This window comes from Dendroctonus ponderosae, unplaced genomic scaffold (genome assembly GCF_020466585.1).
Source record: "Dendroctonus ponderosae isolate FM_Combo_2020 unplaced genomic scaffold, Dpon_F_20191213v2 Dpon_F_20191213_5, whole genome shotgun sequence".
Classification (NCBI taxonomy): domain Eukaryota; kingdom Metazoa; phylum Arthropoda; class Insecta; order Coleoptera; family Curculionidae; genus Dendroctonus; species Dendroctonus ponderosae.
Window position 1 is genome coordinate 13,299,354 of NW_026018715.1, and position 13,331 is coordinate 13,312,684.

At 39.1% G+C, this 13,331-nt stretch overlaps 3 protein-coding genes across 4 annotated transcripts; 1 reads left to right on the plus strand and 2 right to left on the minus strand.

Annotated features, from left to right (window-relative positions):
• Positions 1 to 143: 143 nt before the first annotated feature.
• On the minus strand, positions 144 to 5,240 carry LOC109545448. The gene is made up of 7 exons (XM_019916152.2): positions 4,909 to 5,240; positions 4,627 to 4,753; positions 2,915 to 3,055; positions 2,572 to 2,860; positions 2,172 to 2,515; positions 1,470 to 2,117; positions 144 to 532 (listed from the first exon to the last, which is right to left on the minus strand). Exons 1-7 carry the CDS (start codon positions 5,011 to 5,013, stop codon positions 180 to 182), a joined length of 2,007 nt encoding a protein of 668 aa, XP_019771711.2. The 5' UTR covers positions 5,014 to 5,240; the 3' UTR covers positions 144 to 179.
• A 742-nt stretch (positions 5,241 to 5,982) lies between these two features.
• On the minus strand, positions 5,983 to 9,667 carry LOC125504454 (transmembrane protein 65-like). Of its 2 annotated transcripts, XM_048666428.1 has the most exons (5): positions 9,178 to 9,665; positions 7,994 to 8,119; positions 7,666 to 7,707; positions 7,539 to 7,606; positions 5,983 to 7,456 (listed from the first exon to the last, which is right to left on the minus strand). In XM_048666428.1, the coding sequence occupies exons 1-5, from the start codon at positions 9,488 to 9,490 to the stop codon at positions 7,139 to 7,141; spliced, it is 867 nt and encodes a 288-aa protein (XP_048522385.1). In that variant the 5' UTR covers positions 9,491 to 9,665; the 3' UTR covers positions 5,983 to 7,138. The 2 variants fall into 2 exon arrangements, with proteins under 2 accessions (XP_048522385.1, XP_048522386.1); XM_048666429.1 differs by lacking the exon at positions 7,994 to 8,119 and having other exon boundaries at positions 9,178 to 9,667.
• A 331-nt stretch (positions 9,668 to 9,998) lies between these two features.
• On the plus strand, positions 9,999 to 13,237 carry LOC125504453 (protein transport protein Sec61 subunit alpha). The gene is made up of 5 exons (XM_048666426.1): positions 9,999 to 10,153; positions 10,312 to 10,379; positions 10,817 to 10,882; positions 11,537 to 11,747; positions 11,822 to 13,237. Exons 1-5 carry the CDS (start codon positions 10,147 to 10,149, stop codon positions 12,898 to 12,900), a joined length of 1,431 nt encoding a protein of 476 aa, XP_048522383.1. The 5' UTR covers positions 9,999 to 10,146; the 3' UTR covers positions 12,901 to 13,237.
• The last annotated feature ends 94 nt before the right edge of the window (positions 13,238 to 13,331 follow it).

Consider the following 13,331-nt stretch of genomic DNA (forward strand, 5'->3'; position numbering starts at 1 on the left):
TATTTTTTGGTTTTTCCAATCGTTGGCCGGACATCTCTAGACACCCTGGAGGACGGTCTTTTCTAAAGGCCTCAAAGTGAATTTCTGTGACTCATTTGCCTCAATTTAGTCAAGAATAACAGGCTCAAATAAAAAGCAGTAAATAAGACGCCGCAAAAAAATATCACATATATTTCCAGTTAGAAAAAGCCTTGGTGCTGACTTCGATGATCGAAAATCACACGTTTGATCGCCTTGGTAAAATACTTGAAAAACGGCAAACAAAGCCACAGTCCTGCATTCGCATAATACGAAAGCGACGCCATAAATAACAAAAAGCTCAGTTCCAGTCTATAAAAGTAAATCAAATAATAAATTAACAGTACTGAAAGGCCGGACAGAATTTCCAAAGGTCCTCTGACCAAGTGCCAAGGCCGCATTCCCATCGAGCTTTTGTAGACGATTTTCTCGGTAAATGTGATTATTCCGTAACCGAAACCAAACAGGAGACTGCTGATGGTGATGACATCGTTTGTGATATCTTGAGATAGAACTGAAAAAAATCGAAAAAAACCAGTAGTTTACTTGCGGAGGAAAACACAAGATCATGTATGCACAAACAGACGAAAATTTGCAAAAATCAAGCAAACCACCCTCAAGATTATTTGAAAAGCGCTTTTAAAATAATATTTTTGAATCCAAGCCAGTTTTCCCGAAATTGCTTTTTTAATATTATTAATTTAATATTTTTTTGCAATTTCAGATTATACCGCTGCTCTGTAGGTGCGATAACGAAATGTTGAACTTTACGTAAGCGTAAGTGCAATAAAGCACATGGTCGAATACCGACGTGTGCTAGAAAGAGAAGTAAATAAACCCAGCCTTGTAGGCGGGGCCTCGAGTAATGATATCAAATCAAAGTCAGCGACTGAGATCTTGAGGCAAAATCTCAGTTTTTCGGGTTTTCAAGTAGTCTGAGAGGATTTTTGAAAAAAGATCGTTTACAGCACCCAAAAAACGAAATGAGGGATCAATAAGCCACATGAATAATATATTTTACAATAAACGAGACGCTAGAACGCTTTGCTACTTTCAAAGTCTGAAAATGTAATAACTTTTCTGTGAAATATTCCGAATTTTTAATTTTTGCTTGGTTTATTGGTGAAGTGATCATTACAGGTCTAAAATGTCTAATCATAGTGTTTCCTTAATGATCCACAAATCAACGGAAGCAAAAAACCTCACAGGATTGAACGCGCATGAAAAGAAAAGTCGCCTAATGTGTGTACTAGACAAAGAAGACGCATGTAAACCTACATAGAACGCCTGGTGGACGGAGCCCCGTTTGACACCATCACACTCGAGTGATGGACTCGATTGGATTGGCTGCCCTTGATTTTTGAGCGAAGACTAGTCGCATCTCTTTTCATCCAATGCACACATTTGCGACTCTACCTTGTTCCACTTATGGACAAACAACAGCTACTCACTCCATAGACTGGTTCCATTGACAATCAGCCCCAATACGAAGACAAGTCGCATCTTCTCATGGCTGAGCTTCAGAACCAGCGGTAAAGTCACCAGGAAAAAGCACCAAGCGAATGCCACATAGGTGAGAAGGAAAGTGACATTTTCCGTGCTAAACACCAGGCTTTGCTTCCAAGACTTTTCCATTGCCATGAATGGAGCCAAAGTGATATAGAGAGTCGACACGGTGCTAGTTACTACTTTGGTGGTTAGCGATGGGTAGAAGTAGATGTTTTTGATCCCGTAGTAGATCGGCCGGATGATGTTGTCGTAGAAGAAGTCCTTGATTGTTCGCAAGCGTCTGGTCCAGACGTACTTCCGATATGGATTGCAGTGGAAGCAGTGGCGAGACTTCTGGAAATTCTTCAGTTCGTCCATAACCGAGACTCGGTTTTTCGTTTCTTTGAAGTTGGAGATGTACTCGATAGTGTTGATCGGCTCCGGCCTGTGCTCGTTCAGTAGCTCATTGATCGTGAACACTTCTCTGATACTGTCCCGACGAATCTGGTCCAAGTTGAGCTCTTCCAGCTTGCTGCTAATGACGCTCAGGCGCTTCGGGTCAATGTAATTGAGGTCCTCCTGATCTTCGTCTTCATTTTCTTCGGGAATACCTGCAAATTTCGTATCAGCTGCCTTTGCCCAGTTAGTCACACGTGCGGTTTCACCTGGTAGAATATTTATCCCCATATTCATGTAATAGGACTGCACAGTGGCGTGGCTCAAATGGGAGCCGGGCGCTGTAACATCATCGGCAGTATGTTCAGCAGTCCCGTAGTTGTAGAACCCTTGATCGAAAACCTCTTCTACAAAATGCTGATTGTTATATTGCGGCTCTGTAGACGTTGTGGCTACTGGGAGGTATGCAGGGGCTCGCTCAGCTACAGCAGGCTCATCGTCGCTGTCGTGGCAGGATTGCGAGCTTGACGTTGAGCTGGACTCAGCTACACCCTCCGGATCGTCTTCGACGGTTTTTTTAATTTCATTCAACTCGTAGGATGGACGAACGCGACTTTGGTAAGAACGCAAATATATTTCCGAATAAACCTGGACAGGATGCAATCTTACCCAATAGTCTGGTATCGGGTCATATCGCATTTTTCAGGCCGGTTCTTCCATTGATCATCTAGAGGAATGAGCAAAGCAGCCGGCACAATGTTAAGTAGAACTGAGGCAAACACCAGCTTGGCTTGGTTAACGCTGAAGATCGTGATCAACCACCAGACGAACTGGGGCATGATGAATAAGCTGAGCGCCCTGGAAACCTGCCGGATGACTTCGAGGACCTTCGGGTCCATGTCCAGCTTGTCCACAGCAAAGTAGCTGAGTTGAGTCGATACAAGATTAGAAATGATGGCTGGAATCGATTAAGGTGAAGCACTGGCGAAAGCGTGTAGTTCAGCGGTTGTACCTCCAAAAATCATGTAAGTTAGGATGGCATCGGGTACCATTGTGGCCATAAACAGGAGAACCGCACTGATTCCAATCAGATAGCGAAAAAATATGCTTTTGCGGTCTTCGAAGTAATCGGAGAGGAATCTTGAGAATGGATCTACAAGATATTAGTTCGTTTTGCGTGATGATTAGTTTTCAATTGATGTTGTGCTTTATTTTTTATTAGAGAGAAGATTATAGCCAACCCTCGTATCTTGGACTAAGCTTGTTGTTGACTGTCAAATAGAAACGACTGTGCGCGATTTGTTCCGTTAAAAAAGGCAGTGAAACTCCGATTTTCTTCATTTCTGTGCGGAAAATTGCAAATTTTCTTTAAAGCAAAGTCCCTCTTCAACATTTGTAGAGAGTTTCCCGATCAGTAGAGTGATTTTAGCAATAATATTCGACATTTTATATTCGGGACTTTCTGACGTTTAATTGTCAAACTGTGACAACCGACTTAGATCAGCAGCCTACTAATTAGTACTGAACTAAATATCTTTGACACAAGTTTTGATGGATTTGGCGTTTTTATGACTGTTGGGGGTTCAGTCAGGGTTTTCAGCGATTCGCTACTATTCAAATTCAGAAATTCGCAGCTAAATAGCGGTTCATTTTTTGTATGGAAGATTTTCTTAAGGGCAAGTTCTTCTTTACTTTTTGTCGAGATGGAGTTCTTTGCAAAAATTGGGGACTTTTTATGTCGTGAACTCTCTGACGTTTAGTTGACACTACGATGACAAACTTCTGTTCATCACAGATTTGCAGTTTTCCTTAATTTTCAAAGTTTTCTTCAAGGCTTTTAAGATTTTGCAACTATTCAAGGGCGAAAATGGAAAGTGAAATTCTCTTGCAGAATCTGGGCAAGAAACAAAAAAAAGTGGGACAGAAGCAGGAAAACCGAATATTATAACGCCTGAGATTTCAAAAGTTTCAATGGAAGATGAATAAAGAGAAGGAAAAGGGCCTGAGCATTTTCAGCAGTTTTTCTGTATTTAATGAAAACAACAAGCAGAATGTCTATTTTTCGTTAGCTTGACCAAACGATGACGTAACTGACGAGTAGTTTTTACAGTACCTCAACAGAAATTTGCAACTTTTCACCTTAAAAGCGGAGTTTTTGCAATCAACCCAAAAAGGAAAAAAAGTACTGAAAAAAACCTAGAAAATATTCTTAAGCAATTTTTCTTAGTGGGTTTCCGACTTTCTCAGTTACTGACGAGAAGTGAGTCAGATCCTCTCTCAAACTCTCAACAAACCTTTGGGGAATTTATGACTGTTCAAAGGCAAAAATGAGCAGGTAAATGGAAAGTAGACATTTTTCTTCAGACTTCGGACAGACAAAAATGTTGAACTTGACTGGGTTTAAGCTAAAAAAACCATCTGAACGTCTTTATTCTCGAACCATTTGGAAACGAGTCGCAGTTTTGCCCATTTTTTGAGCTTTCAGTATTTTATTTTTCACAGTTTTCATTGTATCTTTTGAGAATAACTAGTAGATAAATCGGCATTACTTCTTCAGCTTTAGCTCTTTCAAGAGCGGAGAAAAGTGACTTAAATCGTTGGATTAAAATCGCTCTTCTTGAAGCTGAAATTAGTTTCATAAGGGCTGAAAAATCCTGTAATTTCTGTCTGGCAAAATCTTGCACGGCCGCAAATATCTCATATAAACCAACTTGTTGACTTTACCCGTGAAACTCCAACAGCAAATGTACAAGATGGAGGACCAAATTCCCTCTCTGTACTCGTGCACTCCCAAAAAAACGTATTCTGAGAGGATGATTCCATAGCAGTAGACAATCGAGGCAAGAAAAAACTGAAAAGAAGCAGTTCGGTTGATTGTTTTTCAGTTGGAATGCTCACCTAAAATATGCACTTTTGAATGTTTGCGCCAAATAGCTGTATTTTCTCCAGCAAGGGCAACACTGCATTTTACATAACAAAAATTGCGAAAAATTAGTTATTACTCACTTCGATAATCCCGATGCCGACCTTGGCAAGGAGATGCTGTTTAATACCATTTCCCTTTCCTTGGATCTCCACATTCAGGTCAGAAATGGTAACGTTCTTATTCATATTAAACCCTATACGCACTTACTACATTTCGGACCCAAAAACGACACTTTTTCGTCGACTTTTTGATGCTGAAAAGCCACGGTTCTCACGTTTTTCCAGGGGCTAAATTCGAAAAATTGGGTTTCCACCGCAAAAAAATACTCAACTGTATCGAACAATGAGAGAATTCGGCTATGTGATGCGTTATGTGGGTACATCATACAAATGTTTTATCTTATCGTTTTGTTTCTCACTGATAATATGTGTTTCTCGCAATATGAAAACGTAAAGAGAGAGATTTCAGGGCCGTACCAGAATGCATAGTTTCAGATGTGTATTTGATAAGAATTCATCCCAGATAGCACACAAATATTACAGTAATATTTTTTTGCAATATTTAATATAGGTTGAAGCGACAGATTCTTGAATATTATTACAATATTTCTTATAAATATTCCATTGACATTTAAATCAGATATTTAAGAAATATTATTTAAAAATATATATTTTACATTTACATCAGAATCAGATAAAATATTTCCTTTTGCTCTTAAATGTTTGCTATTCATTGATCAATGAAAATTCAGATAATATGTTCTAAAGTTTGTTCCCACTTATTAAAATAATATATTAGTAACTTTTTGCGTGTTAGTGGTGTTATATATAGACACAAAAAGTATTACGTACTAAGAAAACCTATTATTATTTTATTTATTTCATGCCAATTAAATATTAGAAACAAATATTTAAAAAACAATATTTGAGAAATACTTTCTTTTGATCTGAAATATTTAGCAAACATGTAAATATTTCCTAAATTTGTATGTAATATTTTGTGCTATCTGGGATAAATTTTAAGCTTTTACTTTAAATTGCGCACTTTTTATGCCAAACATCGGTTTAGAAATGTTTAATTTTTGGCCCATATTTATGAAACTATTTGAACGGCTGGAACGTAACTAAAAACTATCGGTGAAATAAAAAAATATACCACTTTAGAAAGAGCTTTTATTACATTTTCAAACAGAACCATTAACACCTACAACTACTAGAATACACTTAAAAGCGTTAATAAATTAAATTGTACGCCAGTCGTATTACATTTACCCTGTTTCAGAGGAAGATGCGTTAATTTTTCAGATAAAATCTAAGCTCGATTCATTTATACAACCGTTTTCAAGAGAATCTGGTAAAAAACCCTAATTTATTGACTTTTTTGGAGCTTTTCAGGTGTTTGCCCATCGCGTTTGCACATAGAGATGATTGTCTCTGTTAAGTCTTGTTAATCTCAAATAGAAAACATTCTTCGTGGCAATGAAAGCATTTCATATTAAGCAAATTCCTTAACTAAGATTCCCAATCACAATTAGATTGCTATTTTAATTGCCTAAACTTCGCGTTGGTAAGAAGTAGATAATAAACGTAAAAAGCAGCATGCAATAACAAAATCGCGCAAAAAATATATCATACACATTCATTCAGTTTGTTCAATATGTTGGCAAATAAGCAAAACTTGAATGAAAACCGTTCTTGCGTAAGACCGAAAAAGAGCGTAAAACATGTCGGTTGATAAGCCGTTTGAGAATTACTCAGTTTGGGCTTTACGAGTCAACTAGATTTGGGTGAAGACATTGAAGGTACACTCAAATGCATATTTTGCCACTATTGTGAAAGAAATTAGTCAATCAACTGGCTGTATTTAACAATGATACGTATTTTTTGTACTTTAAGAGACTTCAATCTGCCTTAGCAGGCAGTCGAATACTGAAATGTTTTACAAACTAGTTCATAAAATAGAATTTCCGTCTAACAGGTATATTTACAGTATATAAAGGAGTAAAAACCAAAACTTGAGTATATAGCTTCAGTTTTATGTAACAAGATAAATACAGTCTTCATAAATGTTAACATAAACATACAATAGCATTTTACCTTATCTAGAACATCAACTATTTTTACATAAAACCTTTTTTTTACAACGGCGAAATACAGTTAGAATTCCAGTGTCACAATTGTCGAGCAAATGATAAAATCAGTGTACATTTTTTTCTTAAATATACTTTTCTGTCGATAACGTTATACATAAACAGGTATAAATAGTGGCAATGTGTGACTAGATAGTAGTTGCTACAGCATGAAAACGACCTCATTTCTCACTTACACTTGCTGGCTGCTCTGGTTCCTCTTCTTTGTCGTGTTTGCGGAACAACAGAGGACACATTCCCAAAAAACAGCCTATCGTCACGCCAAGCACTCGGCCGAAATTGGCCGCATTTCGGGAACAATTCATATCCATCTGGACGGGAGAAAGTTTTGGGGGGCTGAATCCCACCCGGTTGGCCATTCGTTCCACGTAAAACGCGGACCCAATTCCGATTATATCGGACAGGGTGTTACCTAGAGCGGCAGCCCCCATAGTTGTTAAACAGAAATAGGATCCTAAGTATAAGTCGATGTAATCGCCCTGGAAATAATTTTTTTCTCGGGTTCAATCAATGTTTTCAAAGCTGAAAGAGTTGAGTCTTTGTTGAATGCGCAATACTTACAAAAAACAGCATGAAAAAGTTGTCCAAAAATCCAAATCCAACGAAAGGAATGGAATTTGCAATCGCAACTGAAAGGTTTAAATAAATATGAGCCAAACCATCCAGGAGCGTTTATAACTTGACTTACTATCTATGAGATTTCTAGTTGTGGGTCTGGGCACCGACTCAGCTGGAACAAAATGCGATGTAAAAAATACGCAAAAACGTAGTTTGGAGCTTTTAAAGCGCATGCAGAATGGCGTGTGTTAAACGAAGAAAATGCCCGTTTTAGTCTCGCTTACCTAAGTTATTACCTGCTTTCCACGTAGTGGAAAATATCTGAATAAACGTATGGATGTATTAGTAAATGATAAAATCCCGTTACAATGACCAAGAGCAAATGCAAATGAAGAAATGGATGCCAAATGCGGCGCCCACCACCAAAACCTTGCAAAAAACTGTGAAGATGTGCCTACCAAATTTCTTCTGTAACCAATCTTCGGGAAAAGGGCAGTATGTGCCTGTAGGGTCAACGTCGCCCAGTTTGGGCAGTTTGGCAGGCCGCCCAAATTTACTTCTCCATCTCGATGCCGCTAGCTGACCTTTAAATTAGTTGCTGATATGTAATAAAATAAAAAATCAATAAACATAAATAAACCAAAAAATTTGCTTGATAAAAATAGGCGGTGGTTAGTTTTTGCTCTTTACTCGCAAAGGCACCAAAAATTAGGAATGGGTGACACAGTGGATTTTCAGGTGTTCACGCAGCGACACCGATAAGTCCAAAGGAATCGATTGAGCTCAAAAAACACGCATGTGAAATTTTTATTTTCGGTCGAAATTTTCCAAGGATGGAGGTCGATTATTTGGAAAAATAAAAATTTTCTCAAAATGTTTTAAATTTCACATTATTTTCAGCTCACGGACGCGAGGAATGCGTCGAACTCTTTGAAAAACATGGCAGAAGCTTCAGATGCGAAATAATAAACATTTTCGGCACATTTTAAGCGTTTTTGAGCGTTCATGATCTTTAGCCGATGATTCCTTCCTTATTATTAACCCAAACACTTTATAAATGCGTATTTATGACCGTCTTACGTCGAAAGTTATCGATTGAGCTAAAAAAACCCGCATGTAAAATTTTCATTTTTGGTCGAAATTTTCCAAGGGCGGAGGTCGATTTTTTGAAAAAATTAAAAATTTTTCAAAATGTCTTAAATTTCACATTATTTTCAGCTCACGGACACGAGGAATGTTTCGAGATAGTTTCAGATTCGAAATAATTATTTCCAATGTACAGGGTGATTTTACCCCCCTGATTTTTTGTGGTGCGCCACTGATTTCAAACATTTTTTTTTAACTAATTGATCAGTTTAGAACCTTTTTAGCCTCCAACACTTTCCTGAACCTGCCACCGTTTTCCAGCCAAATGCAAATTAAAGAAAGCCGCTTCAACACCCATTGCCTCAGCAAGAAAGCGTTTGCGGACAAATTTTCTGGGTATAAACTTTTCTGCAATTTTTTCGCATTTGCTCCCCCCAATCAATAGAAAGCAGCGAAATAAACAAAGTTTTGTGAGTGTTGTGTAACTTTTGCTGCAACCAAGTGAACACAAAACTGCCAGGGCTTTGTGCCGGCAACATCCTAGCAAAGCCCTCACCTTCGTACTCATCTTTGATCAATTTGGACCTGTACTCATGCAATGCTGATGTTAAAGTGGACCTTTCCTCATCGTTCAGCCTCAGAACCAGCTCCTGAGCCTGCAACTTGGAGAGCCCCTGCAGGGTGCTTGTGGTCTCGGCATGGCCTGCTGTGCCTGCCAGCAGGGAGTCCACACGCAAATTCCGCCTGCTCACCAAATAACTGTGATTCGAATAAGTTGTAATTTTAGAATTCAGCGAACACTCATGGACTTTCAAAGTCCGTTTGCACAAATGGAACATTGTGTGAGATCTGATGTGGTTTATTGACATTGTTCTGGCTGTAAGACGCACTACACTTAAATACTTAAACAAATGTTCTTAGATTTAAATTATATTTAAAAATCGAGTTTGATGGTAAAGGATAGTAGTAACATAACCTAAGATTTGAGGTTGACAAGTTTCCACTGACACACATTGACCTACTTAACGTGATGATTCATCGTTCTATCGACGTTTACCATGACTATGACGTCAGCGGAAGACGGTCAAACGTGGTTGCCTCACTTCCCATAAATTCCTTGCAATATGCAGAGCGGATGATTTATTTTTTGAAGTGGTGCTAGTTCCTCTTAAATTCCATTACTGATTACTACTCTTATTCAAACATTTTATTTTAGGAAAGCGCATGAGAATAATGGCACAATTCGCCGAATTAAACAAATAATAATAGGAGTAAAAGTTGCTGGCAACCAGTTATGCACGATTGTGTGATCTGTTGTAGTCGTCAGCAGCGATCGGCCAACATCATCGGTCACGTGACCGGTTTTATGTCTACGTGTTCGACGTGCAAGCCAAAAATCTTTCAAAGTACCGTACAAAAAGCATTGGCGAATGCCACTTTCTCGAGTCTCAGCCCCATTAAAACACCGTAGACGTACGAAAACGATCATTTATTCCAAGTGCCGTTGGTTCTAAAGCCCTTCGAAATGGGGAGTAAGTATTTGCCCACATTTGCCATCGTTTTGTCGCTTTTATTCCGCATCTAATAACCTCTTAGTTGGGGCATTAGGCGAATTTTTGTGGGCTTTTCTGGCTGCGTGTCTACGTGGTACCGATCAGTGCACTAATTCTGTTGTTTTCATCTTTTCCAGTAAAATTCTTGGAGGTGATCAAGCCGTTCTGCAGCATTTTGCCTGAAATTGCCAAACCAGAACGAAAGGTGAGCATCGCTTAGAAAACATCTGTTTGCTCCTAGTATTTCACACCTTTGACCGATATTTTGGCTAGTTTATATCCACGGGAGATTCAGCAGGGCTTTTCAGCAGTTTATTTCAATATTTTCATTCAAAATTCATCAACAGCTGTTTCCTAACATGCTATGTTAAAAGCCAACCAGTTGAATGGTTTTAAGCTACTACTTTTGAACAAATAGCTTGGTTCCTATAATTTCTGCATAGAAACCAACAGGAAAACCCATGAAGAACCTAATTTTTCCAAAAACAAAGCCATTTTTCACTCAGGCAGGCTCTGCTCTACTTTTACATTCTCACTGCTCAAGCGGAGCTCTTGTCGATTGCATAGTGGTTTTAGGCAGGCAGAAACATTGCAAGGAAGCTTCAAGTCAAAACTAATGATTTGTATTCTTGAAATTTCCAGATCCAATTCAGGGAGAAGGTGTTATGGACTGCAATCACACTGTTTATCTTCTTAGTATGCTGTCAGGTAAGATGGGGCTGTAGAACAGCTTGAATCAGCTCTAGAGAGTACGCAGTTTGATAGATTTTTCGTTAAATACAGTAAAATTCATTGGGGGCCAACAAAGCAACGGTTAACAATCCATGAAAGTCAAAAATTTCACAATTATTTTAGTGTCTCTTTAAACGGAAAATCAATTAAATTATCGTCATCTTCCAATTTGAAAGTGGTTAACTCGACTCAGGAAATAATGGACTTTTATTGACCGAAGATAGTGGCTTTCTTTTATTTATTTTGTTACCAGTTGAGGAGATTAAATGTTTCATATTCATGTATTCTTTGCTTTTGTGTGCATAATAATCTGTTATGATTATTTTATTCGGTTGTTGCTTGCGTTGTTTAAAGTTCTCTTACGCAAAGAGTTAGCGATTGTTACCCACCTTTGCACCTTATTTCTAATTTTCAATCTTAATTTTCATCAATGAACCCCAAAAATTTCCTCTTTAAACACCTTCAGATTTTTGTTCCTTTCGAAAATACTGCTGACGCATTTTTGTTTCAAACATTTCGTTTTTTTTTTTAAATCAAAGTCATGTTCATGAGTCCGAAAGCGCTCTAATTTTCGGTTCAGAACGGTCTCGTAAACCTCATCCGCATGCTAAGTTGGACTTTTGTTTGCAGATTCCACTTTTCGGAATAATGAGTTCAGATTCAGCGGATCCGTTCTACTGGATTCGAGTTATCCTGGCCTCAAACCGAGGAACGCTTATGGAACTGGGTATTTCACCAATTGTCACGTCTGGACTGATTATGCAGTTGTTGGCCGGCGCAAAGATTATTGAAGTCGGCGACACCCCCAAGGACAGAGCTCTGTTCAATGGGGCGCAAAAACGTAAGTTTGGTTTGAAACAAACCAGCTAATTCCTTGCAAATGAAAAATCACTGAAAGTTTTTTGTTCTTTTCAGTGTTTGGAATGGTTATCACCGTGGGACAAGCGATCGTGTATGTAATGACGGGAATGTATGGCGACCCGGCTGAAATTGGAGCTGGAGTGTGTCTACTGATCATCATTCAACTGTTTGTGGCGGGTCTGATTGTGCTTTTACTCGATGAGCTGTTGCAAAAAGGATACGGATTGGGCTCGGGTATATCGCTGTTCATTGCCACCAATATCTGCGAAACCATCATCTGGAAAGCATTCTCGCCAGCCACAGTCAACACTGGAAGAGGAACCGAATTTGAGGGAGCCGTCATTGCGTTGTTCCACTTGCTCACCACCCGCCAAGACAAAATCCGAGCGCTCCGTGAGGCGTTTTATCGCCAAAACTTGCCTAATCTCATGAACCTGCTGGCCACTGTCCTGGTGTTTGCTATAGTGATATACTTCCAAGGATTCAGAGTGGATTTGCCAATCAAGAGCGCCAGATACCGCGGCCAATACTCCAGCTACCCGATCAAGCTTTTCTATACTTCGAATATCCCCATCATTCTCCAGTCCGCTTTGGTGTCGAACTTGTACGTAATTTCGCAGATGTTGGCCGTGAAGTTCCAAGGAAACATCCTGATTAACTTGCTGGGAGTTTGGGCGGATGTTGGAGGCGGCGGTCCAGCCAGGTCTTACCCAATTGGAGGTTTATGCTACTATCTTTCACCCCCCGAGAGCGTTAGTCACATTTTAGAAGATCCAGTACATGCTCTGCTCTACATCGTCTTCATGTTGGGATCCTGTGCCTTTTTCTCCAAAACTTGGATCGAAGTGTCGGGCAGTTCAGCCAAAGACGTAGCCAAACAGCTCAAAGAACAACAGATGGTGATGAGAGGACATCGGGACAACTCAATGATCCACGAACTGAACCGCTACATTCCAACTGCTGCAGCTTTCGGTGGTCTCTGTATCGGCGCTTTGTCCGTTTTGGCCGACTTCTTGGGCGCAATCGGTTCGGGCACGGGTATTCTACTGGCCGTTACCATCATCTACCAGTACTTCGAAATCTTCGTCAAGGAACAAAGTGAAATGGGTGGAATGGGAGCGCTTTTGTTCTAAGGCCCTTGACTGAGCCGCGTGTGATGTTGGTGCCCAAGACGCAAATGTGTGTGTGCGATTAGTAATATTTTTCAATAGATTCTAGATAGGTGTAATATACTGCAAGGGTGTATACAATTCTGTACAAAGTACATGTTTTTTTGTACTGGACTTGTTACGAACGAAAAATATATTTTCATTGTATATTTACATGCTTTTGCGTTTGGTAAGTTAGTTGTATTTTTTATTTTTACATCATTGTCATTATGATTGCATATCCATACGGTTGTGTATGAGTTTCTCGTGTATGAGGAGTAATTTATTGAATAAAGTTAATTTTATGACAATTTTTCATAAAGTTTGGTTTTTATTTCTTTATCCTCGCTTTACCCAGCCAGCGTGAAAATGCTCAAAAAGCAAAAAGTGGGCCTGGGTAACAGTGGATTTTCAGG

What these genes read in the sequence shown, in the direction of transcription:
- LOC109545448 (XM_019916152.2), bottom strand. Translation starts at nt 5,013, where the DNA reads ATGAATAAGAACGTTACCATTTCTGACCTGAATGTGGAGATCCAAGGA. An exon ending in AACTTACATGATTTTTGGAG is followed by an intron (nt 2,861 to 2,914) that starts GTACAACCGCTG and finishes AATCGATTCCAG; the next exon opens with CCATCATTTCTAATCTTGTA. An exon ending in GGGGATAAATATTCTACCAG is followed by an intron (nt 2,118 to 2,171) that starts GTGAAACCGCAC and finishes CGAAATTTGCAG; the next exon opens with GTATTCCCGAAGAAAATGAA.
- LOC125504453 (XM_048666426.1), top strand. An exon ending in TTGCCAAACCAGAACGAAAG is followed by an intron (nt 10,380 to 10,816) that starts GTGAGCATCGCT and finishes TGAAATTTCCAG; the next exon opens with ATCCAATTCAGGGAGAAGGT. An exon ending in GTTCAATGGGGCGCAAAAAC is followed by an intron (nt 11,748 to 11,821) that starts GTAAGTTTGGTT and finishes TGTTCTTTTCAG; the next exon opens with TGTTTGGAATGGTTATCACC.
- LOC125504454 (XM_048666428.1), bottom strand. Translation starts at nt 9,490, where the DNA reads ATGTCAATAAACCACATCAGATCTCACACAATGTTCCATTTGTGCAAA. An exon ending in TTGGTTACAGAAGAAATTTG is followed by an intron (nt 7,708 to 7,993) that starts GTAGGCACATCT and finishes ATTTTGTTCCAG; the next exon opens with CTGAGTCGGTGCCCAGACCC. An exon ending in AACTAGAAATCTCATAGATA is followed by an intron (nt 7,607 to 7,665) that starts GTAAGTCAAGTT and finishes TAAACCTTTCAG; the next exon opens with TTGCGATTGCAAATTCCATT.